The sequence below is a fragment of the Sceloporus occidentalis genome, unplaced genomic scaffold (assembly GCF_023333645.1).
Source record: "Sceloporus occidentalis isolate IW3139 unplaced genomic scaffold, rSceOcc1.0.p SCAF_4, whole genome shotgun sequence".
Lineage (NCBI taxonomy): Eukaryota > Metazoa > Chordata > Lepidosauria > Squamata > Phrynosomatidae > Sceloporus > Sceloporus occidentalis.
The window spans coordinates 161,035,108-161,051,722 of NW_028316984.1; the positions used below are offsets into that span (position 1 = coordinate 161,035,108).

Sequence of the window (16,615 nt, forward strand, 5' to 3'; positions counted from 1 at the left end):
TTTAGCCTTATCACACTTCCACCACATATGATAGAAGGTACCATTTGTTTGCCCACATTTCCGTCAATTTTTTTTTTAATTTGTTATACAGCTGTCTTCACTGATGTTAGATGCCATCTATAGAAAAGGTTATAATAATTTTAATTTAAATCGTTACTTTTGGTGAACTTGTTGGTTAATCGCCAAGATTTAATCCACTGTTCTAAATGTATCGGATGGCCAACATTCTGTGCCCATCTTACCCTATTGTTTTTTATCGTTTCTTCTTCCATATCTTATTAACAATTTATAGAATTTTTTTATGGTTTGTTTGTTTTCTGACCCGAGTAACTGATCTAATTCTGTTTTGCTTGTCTCTATACCTTCGGGTTTCTCATCTCTATTAAAACCTTCTTTTAGTTGGCAGTACAGAAACTAGTGGCATATTACATCTTCTTGGTTTAGCGCCTCCTTTGTTTTCATTTGGTATTTCCCTTATTTTTGTTTTAGTAATACTTTGTAGGTTAGTCAATTGTCTCTGTGTAGGTTTTCTTTTTTTTTATGGAATGCTTCATGTGGGGAAGCCCAGAGCGGTATATTTGGGCACAAGCATTTTTTATATCTCATCCATATCTTCAGTAATACTCACCTTACATGATTTTCAAATTCTTTACTCATTTTCAATTTATTTTAGCATAAGAAGGTGTGCCATCCAAGGTCTACATTGAAACGTTCTAATTGCAGTAGTCTTTCGTTATCTAACGTTATCCATTATTTTACCCAAGACATACCACAAGTGTGATAATATATTTTCATGTTATGTAATCCCATGCCTCCTCTTTCTTTTTTAACTTGTAATATTTTGAGTTTAATTCTGGGCTTCTTCCTTTGCCACATGAATTTAGATATTTCCTTGTTTCATTGAACAAATGGCTTGTCATTTTGTTGGTGATTATTGGCAAGTTCTGGAAGAGGTAGAGCATTCTTGGCAGCATGTTCATTTGAATTGTTGAAACTCATCCCATCAGCAAAAAGATTTTTGAGGCCAAGAGTTAACCAAGTGCTGGAGATAATACCTCCACTATTATACAGAGGACAAGCCAAATATTGCAAGAACCCAACAGTGGGAAGCAAAAAAATTAAATAGGCAGCTAAGGATAAAGTCATTCAGATAAAAAGCATCTGTCTAATTACTACAAAATCTTAAATGTGAGAGATCTAGAAGATGAATATATCAGACATACTATGATACAGTGGGCGCAGGATATAGGTGAACCAATAGATATTGAACTTTGGGAACAATCATGGAAGGATACCAAGAAATTTACTTTATGTCAAAACCACAAAAAAAACTATACCAAAATGTTCTTCAAATGGCACATGACACCGGTTAAGATAAATAAGATCTATAAAGCAGAAAATGGTAAATGTTGGAAGTGCGAGAGATTGAAGGGCACTTACTTTAATGCATGGTGGGAATGTGATAAAGCTGTTCTGTTTTGGGAAAGAATCCAGAGATTAATGGTACATATTTTGAAGGTTGACATTCCCTTAGATCCGCATTTATTTCTGTTGAACATGGTAGCGGTACTGGATGCTAAACACGGTCAAAAATATTCACGTATTATACTGTATATGTTAACTCTGGCCAGAATCCTGTACGCTCAGTACTGGAAAAATCCACTTATACCCCCAAAAGAGGAGTGGTTGGTTAAATTAAATGAAACAAGGACACTAGATATTCTAACAGCTAGCTTAAAAGATATTAACATGGATATAATTCAGAAAGAATGGGGAATGTATAGAATTGTAATATGAATAGGATGACTTGATTTGTGAGTGGATAACCTTCATCACTTCTGTATCTCATTTAAAGGCATCTGAGTAAGAGTTTCTTTGTTTATAAAGATTTAAGATGACCACAAAATGGTATGATTTATAGGTTTTTGGTTTGTTTTTTTGTTCTTTTGTTTCAATGTGAAATAGTATAAATATAGAACTTGGAGTCACTAGGACCTATGTCGCTGAAAGACCATAGAATAAGACAAAGATACATATATTTATTTATTGGTCAGAGGTTTAGTTGTCAACAGATAATTAGAGGGTAACAAATTAAGTTAAGTACGCAAAGTGCTATAAGGTCTAATGGAAGTGCTTATCTATTATTAGCAACGATTTAGTATTCATGTTGTGATGTTTTTATGTATATATATTTGTCTATATTTTTATTGTTATTATTGTATTATTACTGTCTTTTGTATGATATTGTAGTGTGTTTACAATGTACTTTTTTGTAGTATTTCAATAAAAAAATTTTAAAAAGTGTTTGGAAAATTCAGCTGCTGCCAGGCTGTTAACAGGGGCAGATTACAGAGACCATACAATGCCCCTGTTGAAACAGCTTCATTGGCTGCCAGTTTGTTTCCGGGCACAATTCAAGGTGCTGGTTATTACCTATAAAGCCCTACATGGCTCAGGTCCACACTATTTGGCAGACCATTTCTCCTGGTATGAACTGGCGCAGACTCTGAGATCCTCTGGAGAAGCCCTTCTCTCCGTTCCAACACCATCGCAAACACAGTTGGTGGGGACACGAGAGAGGGCCTTCTCAGTGGCTGCCCCTAGACTCTGGAACTCCCTGCCCAGGGAGATCAGAATGGCTCCCTCCTTTATGGCCTTCCGCAAGCAAGTGAAGACCTACCTTTTGACAAAGGCATTTAAGGAATTGCTATAAGGACATGCTGGGATGTTGGACCATTTTAAAAAGTTTTTTCTCTATATATAGTTTTATCCTTTTAAAATATGTTTTATTCTTTTAATAACTATCTGTTTTAATACCGTAATAATTTAATTCCTTTTTAATGTACTTTTAAAAAAATGTTTTAATTGTACTGTCTTTAATGCTGTGAAGCCGCTCTGAGCCCCAGTCCTGCAAAAAGAGTGGGATACAAATAAATATGATAATAGTTTTTGTTGGGTTTTCGGGCTATGTGGCCATGTTCTAGAAGAGTTTCTTCCTGATATTTCACCAGCATCTGTGGCTGTCATCTTCAGAGAATGTTTGCCTGGAAAGGACTTGGGTATATATATTCTGTGTACATAATAATAATAATAATAATAATAATAATAATAATAATAATAGGGGAAATGACCATGGTCTGTGATGTCTCTACACTAATATACAGAGAATGGGAAATAAACAAAATGAACTTGAACTATTAACACAGCACAGCTATTTAATAAGCATCATTGAAACCTGGTGTGATGAGTCTCACGACTGGAATGTAGTAATGGGGGGGATGTATAATCTAGTTCAGAGCAAGAGAGCAATGAGGAAGGGAGGAGGAGGAGCATTATATGTCAAGGATGTTTACATCTGAGAAAAGATCCATGACTTAAATCCTGGAAGCCAGTTGAGAACATCTGGTTAAAAATTAAGGGGCAGAGAAACAACAGGGATGCTGTTGTAAGGGTCTACTACACACCACCAAGCCAGAATTAGGGCTTGGATGATGCCTTCTTGGAACTGATAACCATACATTCAGAAAGGAGAGACATAGTAGTTATGGGGATATCAACTATGTATTCCGATATTTGTTGGAAGTCAAACACTGCCAAAATTTTAAACTCCATTAACAGCAGTAAAGTAACTCTTCTTAGGATCATCTTGGGATTTAGGCACAACAGGAGGATCAAGGGCTGGGAAATAAGGACTGGGACTTCAACTTTTTGAAATTTCTATCTCCAACAAAGGAAAAACATTTGGGGGGGGGGGCTATAATTGATTGTGTTTTACCTATACAGCTCATATGCATTTTTCCCAGATGTAGCAGTACAGAGACACTTGAGATACTGAGTGGTCCCTTCCTAAGAAAAGGGCGTACAGCTTCACAAAAAACAGAGACACCCTGGATCCCAAGAGGAGTTGTTCTTTGCCTGTATAGTTTGTTTGTTTGTTTGCTTGCTTGCTTGTGTGTGTGTGTGTGTGTGTGTGTGTGTGGCCTGATGAACAAGACAGTAGGGCTTTGGAAGCTTGCATGATGTGAAGTCAAAGGCTTTCATGGCCAGCATCCATAGTTTTTTGTGGGTTTTTTCGGGCCACACAGCCCAAAAAAACCCACAAGAAACTTGCATGATGTGTTTTGTGCATTTTGGTTGGCCAATATAGGTATTATTCTTTTGTGAATCCTAAAGGTAAATTTGCTGAGCAGTTGCAAAGATGAGCTTGCAGGAGACTCAAATAAAGAGGCACCAAGCTCTGTTTGTTGAGTGGGCAATCTGCCCCTTTCTTCTGCCCCCTTGTTATCTGTTCCCTTTTATATAATTTGTTGTATGCCTGAATCCCAGTTATAGAAAAATGACTTATACCAATCACATAAACAACTAAATATATAATTTTACAGTTGAACATTAAGAAAACAAAAATAATGACCATAGAGCATAGATGATTTACATAACTTTATCACAGATAATGAAAACAATGTAATAGTTCAAGATTTTACATATACCATAATGGTATTTTCTACTTGGTATTTTCAATTTCTATGTATGGCTTTGAAAGTTGGGCAGTGAAGAATGCTGACAGGAAGAAAATTAACTCATTTGAAAGGGGGTGCTGCAGTTTTACGGATACTGTGGACAGCTAAAAACACAAACAAATGGGGTACTAGAGGAGGTCAAGCCTGAACTCTCCTTAGAAGCCAAGATGACTAAATTGAGACTGTCATAATTTGGATATATAAAAAGATATGACTGTTTTCCTACTGCCTTCTACCTTCGCAGGCACTATTGCCCTTTCTAGAAAGGCAGTACTGCTTAGTATGGCAGAAGGCAGTAGGAAAAGAGGAAGAATCTTTCAAGATGGATGGACCCAATCAAGGAAGCCACGGCCCTGAATTTGCAAGATCTGAGCAGGGCTGTTGATTATAGGGTGACTTGGAGGCCTTTCATTCATAAGTCGAAATCAACTTTACAGCGGTTAAGAACAGACTCATGTCTGTTGCATCCCTTATGCACCCAAAAAGATGTTAAGTATATTCGGGTGGTAAGGAAAAGAGCATAAATTTGTGTCCAGCTCCTGTGTTGACAACTATCCTATAGAACACAAGAACTGGGTAAAGAGTTTATTTGTTTATTTTTAACTATAAATCAGTTGTAGATGTTATTTAACATCTATATGAAGCCGCTGGGTGAGATAATATGGAGTTATGGTGCTGGGTGTTATCAGTACGCTGATGACACCCAAATCTATTTCTCCGTATCTCGTTCGTCGGCCTCGAATTCCGATGGCATCTCTTCTCTCAATGAATGTCTTCAGGCGGTAATGGGCTGGATGAGGAAAAACAGATTGAAACTGAATCCAGACAAGACGGAGGTGCTCATGGTAGCGGCCCCGAAACCAAGAATTGGGTTGCAACCTCCAGTCCTGGGTGGGGTCACACTCTCCTCCAGCGACTGTGTTCGCAGTCTGGGGGTGCTCCTTGACTCGTCGCTCCTGATGACAAATCAGGTAAATGCGACGGTCAGGAGTGCCTGTTATCAGCTTCGGCTGATACGCCAGCTGTGCCCTTTTCTGGAAGTAAGGGATCTCGACACGGTTGTGCACGCGCTGGTAACCTCACGCCTTGACTTCTGTAATGCACTCTACATGGGGCTACCCCTGTGCTTGACTCGGAAATTACAGCTGGTTCAAAACATGGCAGCCAGGCTTGTGTCAGGTACATCTAGGAGGGACCACATTACTCCAGTTTTGAGGTCCCTCCACTGGCTGCCTATCAGCTTCCGGGCCCAGTACAAGGTGTTGGTTATCACCTTTAAAGCCCTAAATGGCTTGGGTCCAAGCTATCTTAGGGACCGCCTCCTCCCGTACAATCCTCCCCGCGCTCTCCGGTCCTCTGGGAGGAACTTACTGCAGCCTCTAAAATCTAGGCTTGCAGCGACCTCCCAGAGGGCGTTCTCTGCTGTCGCCCCCAAACTCTGGAACGACCTGCCAGATGAGATCCGTCAGATAACATCATTAGACAGCTTTAAAAAAGCGGTCAAGACGGATGTCTTCCGGCAGGCCTTTCCAGATTAACCATCCCGGCCCAGGTTCCTAGGTTCCCTGATTCCCTCATTCCTCCCGTGGCCCCATCTTAGTGATGGTTGAGGATCAACAGAGGGATATCAGGGTTTTTAGTTTTAATTGCTGTTTTTATGTTTGATATTGTGTTTTTAATATGTTATACTATTTAATACTGTCTTAAGGGGGGGAGGGATAAAGGGTTTTTAATTGTCATATTTTATATTTTACTGTTGTTAACCGCCCGGATTGGTTTGCCAGAGGGCGGTATACAAATAATAATAATAATTATTATTATTATTATTATTATTATTATTATTATTATTATTGTAGCTAATGACCCAAGGCAAATCTATCATGGGGGTTTCTGGGGCTGGAAACTTGAACTCTGGCCTTCAGAGCCATAGTCCAATGCTCAAACCACTACACCACACTGGTCCCCATGCACCTTTTGAATCGCACACTTCCTCGTTCTAACTTAGGACTTCATCATGCAGGGGGGAAATGGGAGGGAAGTAAGGGGTTTAAATTAACATTATCCCATGAAAATTGCACAATTGCACTAGAGATTTTCACACACTTCACAATTAAAGAGGACTTATCCTAGCAATAACCAGGTAATAACCAGCAACAAATCATTCACGGGATTTCCCTAGAATGATTTGCTTCTGGTTATTACCTGGTTATAACCAGAATAAGTCCTCTTTAATTGGAACGTTGTGTAAAAATCTTCAATGCAATCACGTGATTTTCATGGGATAATGTCTGTTTAAACCCCTGATTTTCCCCATATGATAAAATCCTAATACAGTTCACCCTCTCCATACGCAGGGATCCGTTCTGGATCCCTCTGTGTAGGGGAAAAAGTGCGTAAGCTCAACCCCCATTGGCTGCAATGGGGGAGCGCTTCTGCGTTCGGCGCAGTGCACGTGCCATGGCCACATGAACCATTCATTGCCTGGCGGCTTAACCTTCCACGTAAGGTTAAAGCTGCATATGGCACGTCCATGTATGGCGCGGGCGTGCTGTAAGTTAAAATGCCTCTCTGTCCAAGGCATTTCCTCCTACCTCAACAGTTAAAGATGTGCCAATGTAGTGATACAGACAGAAGCAGGCTCTGAGAAATGACCCCATCAAGTGATGCCCATTTCTGCTCACTAGATACCTGTCATGAATGTTTTAGAGGAAAGAAAAGTTTCTCCATTCAGGCTTGGGCATGATCAAATATGAGATGATTTTACTTGTAATTTATTGCAGCTGTGTGACAATGGCAATGTCTTTATTTTCGTTTGGTACTGTTTTATTGAAATTGTTTTTAATTATTGTTGTGATTTGCCTCAGAGTAATATATTTCCAGAACAGTAGGATATAAATGTTCTAAATAAAGTTAATAAACAAACATAGCCTTTTCTCCATAAAAATGTCAAATTCCCTCTGAAGTCTCTTTTTCACCACTACAATCTTTTTTTAAGTCCAAGTTAAACAAATCTGATATTCACCTGTAAAAGCAACTTTAAAAAAAAGAAGAATATGGTATTTGTTTCTTTCATACATTTTTACTTAATATATTTAGAGTATCATCGTACTGCCATCTAGTGGCCAAACTAGAATATGTATTTTGAAGCAATATTGTTTTGTGTTGGTATATGTTGGTGTGCAATAAACCAGTTCCCTCAAGCAGGTAACAGTGTCTACTCAGAAGTAAATCTAATAAGGGCATCCAGCTTCTTGTACGATATGCCATCTATTCTGAATTCTAAGACAATGTGTTCATTTGCTTTAACACTTGAGAACCTCAGCTACTCTTCCCAGTCTACAGCAAACACTAATCCTGATGAAAGTAAGGACATCATGCAAGGAAGTAAAGCATGCTAGTGCTGCCCCATCAACTATCACATTCTGCATCCTCTTATAAAATCTCTTGTTAACATGGAGACTCTCCACATGATTGTGAACCCTAGTTTTTCCAGCATTCCCATTTGCCTGGAAAGTCTCCACATATGGAGGCGCTTATTTTCAGAAAGTAATTTTTCGTATGAGGAGAGCAACAAAGGAAGGCATAAGCATAACCCCTCTATCCATATAATTGCTTTAGTTTAAGGTTGTCAGATCTTGGCACCTGGCCCTAAGGGGCTCGACAGACCGCCCCAAAAAGGGTGGGCTGTAGGCGCTTGTTTTTGCCCCTGAGGAACACCACAGCAGCCAAACCATGTGGCCTCCCTCTGCACCAAAAGAATCCGCTGAAAGCAGGTTCTTTTTGGTGCATGCAGCAGATGCCATGAGTGCACCATTGTCACTCCCCTGCCACACAGCTTTCTTCTGGGAAAGAGCTAGGCTACAGAAGAGGAGGACAGACAAATGCTCACCCTGCAAATCTCCCCAGCTGTCCAGCTTTCTCCTGGGAAAGACCCAGACTATGGAAGGGGGGAGATAGGCAAAAGGGTGACCCTCAAGGCTCCCCCACTTTCCAGGCTTTCTCCCAGGAAAGAACTGGGTGGTGGAGGAGGATGGGCAAACGTTCACCCCTCAAGGATCCTTTGCCACTTATCCTTCTACCAGGAAGAGCATCAGACAGAAGAGGAGGATGGAATGAATATTAGCAGACCCTCACCATCCATAGGCATGCCACCTCAGATCTGAGCATCCACAGATGACAAGCCCCATTGTTCTCAATGGCAAGGCCTGGCCTCAACTGGGACCACGTCCATGGCCCTGGAAGTGGTGGAGAAGCTCTTTACGCTGGGACTGGACCACGTCAATGCCATCCTGCTCCACAGCAGCAAGAACAAGGGTGTCCCGCAGGCCACGCTGCTCCGGATGCTGCTTCCCAGAGGGCTTTCGCTGCCTCCCTCAGACAACAACCTCTCAACATTGCCTTCCTTCTCCACCCATACTGCTATCTAACCCTAGAGCTGGAGTGCTAGTCTGGCCCAGTCTCCTCCCCTTCACCACCTGCCCCCATTGCCCCCCTGCACTGGAACCTCCATCACCATTACATGGACCTCCAAGACACTGGCATAGCCAGAACTCAGCACCCAGCCCAGAGGTCCATTACCTGGTGGTCACCATCTAGAGTGCAGGGTGAAGGTGGGTGAGACTGAGAAGAAAGTGGCTTGTATTATTTGCATTTAACTGTATATTTTTGTTGCTAGGGGAATATGTTATTATTATGTAATGTTTTGGGAATATTACATGGTCTCCTGCTGCTATTGTATTATTATTGTCCTAGTATTTGTACTGAACTGTATTTTTTGCTGCTAGGGGAAAACTGATATCTGTTAGTTAGATTAATTATTTTAGGGTATATTTTAATTTATTATGTTGATATTATAGATTTTGTTCTTTGTATTTCTCTCTCTCTCTCTCTCTCTCTCTCTCTCTCTATATATATATATATATATATATATATTCCTTGCTTTAGACATTAGGTTTATGTTTTGTATTCTGGCTTATGTTTACTGTATCATTATTTTTTGTATCTAATGCTCTAGTAATCTGCTTTGATTCCATGAGGAAAAGGCAGAGTAGAAATAAATTATTATTATTATTATTGTTTGAAAGTGAAAGTGGCCAGCTTCTGAATCGATGGTAGAAGAAAGATTTGAAACAGGAGGGAGGGGGGTCCTGGAACCAAACTCCAACAGATACCAAGGGCCCACTGTGCATAGTTACATATGGTTACAATAAAAGTCTGGTAAGATGTGATGTTTTCAAAGAAAATCTAAAAAGAATAACTATGGCGGGTTATAGACCGCCCATTTGGGGCGGGCTGCACCCGCCCCTTTCCATGCTGTATCGGGGCCTCAGCGTGCAGAGCGGCAGCCGTTGAGGCCCCGATCCGCCGCTTTTCGGGCTGCGGGGAAGCGGCAAAAGGCCCCTTCCCCGCAGCCTGGAAAGGGGTGTCCTTGGGGCTTCAAACCCCAAGGACACCCCACGGCAGCGGGGAGGGGGAGAAAGGGGCCGCTTGGCCCCTTTCTCCCTTGCTTCGCTGGGCGCAGCCGTCTGAAGGCTGCGCCCAGCGAAGCAAAGCGGCGCCGCAAACCAGGAAGGAGCTCTGTTTCGGAGCTCCTTCCTGGTCCGCGGAAAGGGCGCCCTAGGCGCCTTGGCGCGGACCAACAACGTCACGTCCGCACCGCCCCATATAGAGGCGGCGCGGTCGTGACGTCGTCATGGCGGCCCCCTTGTGGAAGGGGAGTCGCCATTTTGTACAGACTCAGTCCGTACTAGGGTTAGGGGGGTACGGAAGCACCGCACCTTCCTAACCCTAGTACGGACTGAGTCCGTACTTTAATGGCGGTCTGTAACCCGCCAAAGTTTTTAAAAACATTTTAAAATTTTTCTCCTCATACTGAGCTTTGCCTCACTCACACCACCTCTTCGCTGTCACAGGTGAATGTCACAGCCCATTTGTCCAAAAAGGCAGATGTCTGGAGAGCAGCAGTGTCACCTCCTTAGGCTGTCATTCACACATCCCTAGTGACACCTGTGGCGCATACCTCAGTGCACTCCCATTCCCCAGCCATTTCCACTAAGACTGCTGTTTATCTGCTGCTGATAGTGATGGGCAAATGATGCTCTTAAAAGCCAAAGAAGAGTAATTTCCTGGGCTGCAGGAAAACAAGGATGCTGTCAGTGTTGAGGGCTGCACAAAAAGCAGCTGAGGTCCACAGATAGCGTTCTCCTACATTGCAGTACATTGTACATAAAATGTTTGATGTATGTATGCATGCATAACATAAATTGTTACAAGCAACAGCTAGTTTGAGGGCCAAGTATAAAAGCCTCAGATTTGTTCTTTTATCTAGATCTCTAATTGTTGGCTGTAGTACTATCCTGAAATGTCCTGCCTCTCTGAATGAGTGTAGTGACCTCTTTTGCTTCATCCTAATTTATTAAAAACAAGGAAACAAACACACCACTGTGGTCTTAGAGCTGTAAACTGTAGGCGCACAATAGTTCTGGATGCAAGTGGCTGCACTACAATGGATACAACCCAGACTTAGTCATGCATAGATGGACTTGAGCCTCAGCCTGTGTCACCTCTGATCTGCAAAACAGAGATAGGGGGATATTACATGGTCTACATGACAGGATTCTGGAAAGCCAGTCTACTTTCACCCTCAGCAATCTTTCTTTCCCCTCACTCTGTTTGCAGAGTATCTTCTAGCATTACCAACCCACAGCTGTGTACACCCTGTGTATAGTTAGCTCCTCTGCTTCAAGCACAGGAAATATTTCCAAAATGGAAAGATCATGAACTTCTGTCTTGTTTGCATTCTTCTCTAGGGGTGCAGAGAATGATTCTCCAATCAATGAAACAACAAAATACTAGATTGCTGCCTGAGAGGCACCTATCACTTTTACAATCAAATGAAAGATATAGTCTACTACTATTTTAAAAAAAGATTTTTCGTTGCCATACATAATCTAATCTGTTTATCTGTACAGGATGTTAATTGCTGGTAGCATTTTCTTTTTCTCACATCCACACCTTTGCATGCGCATACATATATATAAAGTGGACCTCACTCTCTGTATTTGATTAACTGGATGGCATCTTATGAAGCTTAAGGCACAAATCTTTAGAGTGCCATAACACTGTTCATTTCTCTGAAGATTCTAGCCACAGATGCTGGCGAAACATCAGGAAGAAACTTTTCTGGAACATGGCCACATAGCCCGAAAACCCCACAAAAAACTAACACTGTTCATTGTTTTTGCTGCAACAGAGTACATAACTACAGTATCTGGGAATTAATAAGAGGTAGTCCAGGTTTCAGAAATAGTCAAGAAATGCAATGTGATTAAAAATGATACCACTGAATATCAGCAGCAGGCACAGAGACAAATGTGTTTGACAAGAAGGGCAAACCAGTATATATATAGATTTGTTTAATGATCCACTAGAACTCTATTGATCTACTAGGACAAAACCATCAGTATTCAGAGTATGGATAAAAGCCCTTGAACTACACAGAACTCTTCCTTGAAATCCTCAAGGTCTAGCAAATTCTTCATTTGCCTTGAAGACAATTTTATTGTCCAAAAGGTGGAAGAGACAACAAGGGGATCAGCTATTTTGGATCTGATCCTAACCAACAGGGATGACCTAGTTAATGGAATACAAGTGGTGGTGTTATCAAGCATCCATGGTTTGAAAATATTCAAAAAAAGTTTTATATAAAATTTTGGATGCCATGCGGTCTGAAGCTATGACCCCTGACTGATCCCGCAGCAAGCCGGCATTAACCTAAAAGCAAGCAGACCACATAGCCAGCTGCTTTGCCAAGGCATGATCTCAGAAAAAAGATTTAAGCCTTTCAGAGGAAGTTTTGGGAGTTGCAAAACCAGATTCGCAGAGACCTCTACAAGGAAGACAACAGATGTGGCTTCCTTCTTAATGAGCCAGTGATTAACTTAACGGCTCAGCCATCAAGGTATCTGCTCTCCTGAAAAGTGAGAACAGGAGAAGTCCCAGCAGACAGGAGGAGGGCAAACGTCCCCATCTTCAAAAAGGGGAAAAGAGGACCCCAACAATTATCGTCCAGTTAGTCTGACATCAATACCAGGAAAGATTCTGGAGCAGATCATTAAACAGAGAGTCTGTGAAAATTTATAAGGCAATTCCATAATCACAAAAAGTCAACATGGGTTTCAGAGAAACAAGTCATGCCAGACAAATCTAATCTGTTTTTTGTTTGTTTGTTTGTTTGTTTGTTTGATAAAATTAACAGCTTGGTAAATGAAGGGAATGCTGTGGATATAGTATATCTTGATTTCAGTAAGGCCTTTGACAGGGTTCCCCATGACAGTCTTGCAAACAAGAAATGTGGGCTAGACAAAGTAACTGTTACATGGATTTGTAATTGACCAGCCGAACCCAAAGGGTGCTCAACAGTGGCTCCTTTTCATCCTGGAGAGAAGTGACCAGTGGGGTTCCACAGGGCTCTGTCCTGGGCCCAGTGCTATTCAACAGCTTTATTAATGACTTGGATGAGAGAATTGGGGGTATACTTATCAAATTTGCAGATGACTCCAAATTAGGAGGAGTAGCTAATACCCCAGAGGACAAGATCTTAATTCAAAATGACCTTACTAGATTAGAAAGCTGGGCCAAAGCTAACAAAATGAATTTCAACATGGAGAAATGTAAGGTACAGTTGACCCTTCTTATACACTGATTTTTTATACATGGATTCAAGCATCCATGGTTTGAAAATATTCAAAAAAAGTATAAATTTCAAATATCAGACCAAGATTTTCCATTTTTTTTATAAGGGACACCATTTTGCTATGTCATTATATTTAATGGGACTTGAGCATACACAGATTTTGTTATGCATGGGGGATCTTGGCACCAAACCCCAGTGTATAACAAGGGTCCACTGTACTGCACTTAGGGCAGAAAAATGAAATGCACAGATATAGAATGGGGGACATCTGGCTGAATGAGGCTACATGTGAAAGGGATCTAGGAGTCCAAGTGGACCACAAGTTGATGATGAGTCAACAGTGCGATGCGGCAGCTAACAAGGCCGATGTAATTTCAGGCTATATCAATAGAAGTATAGTGTCTAGATCAAGGGAAATAATAGTACCACTCTATTCTGCTCTGGTCAGGCCCTGCCTGAAATATTGTGTCCAGTTCTGGGCACCACAATTTTAAAAGAATGTTGAGAAACTGAAGCGTGTCCAAAGGAGGGCGACTAAAATGGTGAAAGGTCTGGAAACCATGTCCTATGAGGAACAACTTAGATAGCTGGAGATGTTTAGCCTGGAGAAGAGAAGGTTAGGAGCTGATATGATAGCCCTGTTTAAATATTTGAAGGGATGTCATATTGAGGAGGGAGCAAGCTTGTTTTCTGCTGCTCCAGAGACTAGGACCCAGAGCAATGGATGCAAGCTGCAGGAAAAGAGATCCCACCTCAACATTAGGAGGAACTTCCTGACAGTAAAGGCTGTTCAACAATGGAACACACTTCCTCGGAGTGTAGTGGAGTCTCCCTCCTTGGAGGTCTTTAAACAGAGGCTGGATGGCCATCTGTCGGGTATGCTTTGATTGAGATTTCCTGCATGGCAGGGGTTGGACTGGATGACCCTTGCGGTCTCTTCCTACTCTAGGATTCTGTGATTGAGCAGAGTGTTCTCAAGCAATTAAAACAGAGGAGAAATATTTTTGCTGCCAATCATCTTTTCAGTTTGCTTCATCCTTAATGGTATTTGAACAACCTTCTCAGTAACCAGAGGTCTTTCACACTAGGATCAGTTCAGACCTCATAATCTGCCAAAAAGTTTTATTGTATTTATTGGGGTATTCTTTTTAAAAAAGCAAAACATTTTTTAATTGGAAAAAACACCAGTTCCAAAAACCAAAGACCAAGGCCACACAATCCCCGTAAACTCAAAAGGGAGTGAACCAGTCAGCCTTTCCTTGAGAGGAAGTTTCATACCTAAGCTGCTGCTAGAGAGAAAGTCATGCTTTGTCTACTCATCACTCTAGCTTCTCAGGGTGAGATGGATCATTGCTCTGAACCTGATTCAGCAAGAGACATCTGTGTATAGTGCTGATCCCACAACCAGCATATGCACCCCCATTTCCATACCACAGGGATGGCAAGTGCACCTCCCCAAATGTTGCTGGATTAATGCTGGGAATTGTAGTCCAACAACAACAGGAGGGCTGCACTTCTTAGCTACCTGGATGCACCTTTGAAAACAAATGGGAATGTGCATTTGCCTATAAGGCCATGATGTATTGCTTATGATTACTACAGGAGTAACCACATCTTTCTATGTTCCACTTTTAAATGTGTACAGTATATTCAGAATAAGTCCTGTTGATTATAATAGAATTTACATCTCATAAGTATCTTCAGCACTAGTTGCCACTAGCACCACTTGTTCAGAGTGGGATACATTCATCCCACCACTTAATATAAATTAGAAAATACTTGTAGGAACTAATAGCTATTTCTATTTGAATTTACACACCTTACATCTCACACTGTAAAGATAAAGATGTGTAAGGGAGCAGATACTGGAAACTTGGCTTCTGACTCTGGAATTCCTATTTGCCATTTTAACACTGTGGTCTAAAAACTTATTTAGCAACAATAAGTGCTAGGATCTACAGATGGTTATCCTTGTTCCTGTTGGCAGTACAAAGCCAGGTGGACCAATGGTCTGCCAAACTTAGTATAAAGCAGCTCCTGTACAACACACTTAAGTCTAACAACATCCAAAATCAATAAAAAATAGCTTTATGGGGCCAACCGAAATGCATAAAATTTATGTTGCAAGCTTTCGAAGCTCCACAGGCTTCTTCACCAGGAAAAGGTATTAAAAATCAAACAGGAGAAAATAGAAAATCCACAAATCCACATTTTAATGTCCAACATTTTATGGCAACTTCAGTCTGAACAAATCTTGCCCATGAAAAGAAACCAATGAAACCCCCACCGAGTGACCTTGAGGATAGCCACACTCTCTCAGCCTCCAGTTCCTGAACAAAGTCTTCTGCTAATGTTATGGTGTCACTGAACTACAAACCCCAAAATGCAACTGGAGGCAGCCAGAGCAGTCGAAAGTGGAATAGCAGCACTGTAGGACTAGGAGTGTAGTAGGGAAAGGCACACAACGACAACAACGACAACAACACTGCCTTCCAAGGAGGAGCCAAAGAGAACTTCCTGAAGCTCCAAGAGTGGGAAGGGCTGACTCCAGAGGAAGGAAATGATGCGGTTTGTTAGTGCTTTTAAGTGGCATGGCTCCATGCTATGGAATTCTGGGAATGGTAGTTTGTTGGGGCGCCAGAGGCATGCCACATGGAGCCATGCCACTTAAAAGCACTAACAAACCGCACATTATTCACCCTGAAGAGGAGAAAAGAGCTGACTCACCAGCAGAGCCACCGGCCACAATCTGTTGGGATGCCTCCTGCCAAAACCCCCGAGGTTTTCCTGCCATGGTGGTTCACGTGTACGTGGGAATGCCAGACAAACCCGTGTAGAGAAGCCGTGCTTGGGGAGGGAGTGGGAGGAGGAAGGCCCTGGGTTGGGAAACAGCGACTGGGCGGGAAAAGGCAAGGGAGGGTCGAGAGAGACAAGGGTTTGACTTCACACTCTTGCTTTCTCTTCTTTTATCTCCCTCCTCAGTTATTGTGCCTTGTTTTGCAACAACCTTTAGACTGCTAAAGGGCTGGGAGCCCCGCCAAAAGCAGCCCCAGGAAGAAGAGCCAAAACTTGGGCAGAGTGACCTGATATGTCCTCACTTCCAACTCCAGAGAGATCTTATGTAGCCACTTTGGGACTCACTGAAAGAAAGAAGTTGGCAGCAGGAGCTTTCCTAGGCTTCAGTCTACTTCCTCAGATGCTGTTTGGAGGACAAGGCACCGCAATGTGGGGGGGGGGGGGGTGCAATGTGTTTTTGGACCTAATACTAGTCTAAGGACCACAGCTTTGAGTAACTAACACTCACTTCCTCCTGCTTCCAAATATTTTTGCTGGATGGAGACGCTTTAGTTTCAAAAACATGCCAAATGATTTTTGTGTATTTTTAGTTGTCCTTATAAATGTA

The 16,615-nt window shown here is 41.8% G+C and overlaps 1 protein-coding gene across 1 annotated transcript in view; it reads right to left on the bottom strand.

The window, feature by feature from the left end:
- Window positions 1–16,092, bottom strand: part of SLC25A21 (solute carrier family 25 member 21) — a 355,660-nt gene extending 339,568 nt beyond the window's left edge. The window contains exon 1 of the mRNA XM_089523558.1: window positions 15,940–16,092. Within this exon, the coding sequence (XP_089379684.1) occupies window positions 15,940–16,006 (67 nt within the window). The 5' untranslated portion in view covers window positions 16,007–16,092. The remainder of the gene's footprint in view (window positions 1–15,939) is intronic.
- Window positions 16,093–16,615: the final 523 nt, after the last annotated feature.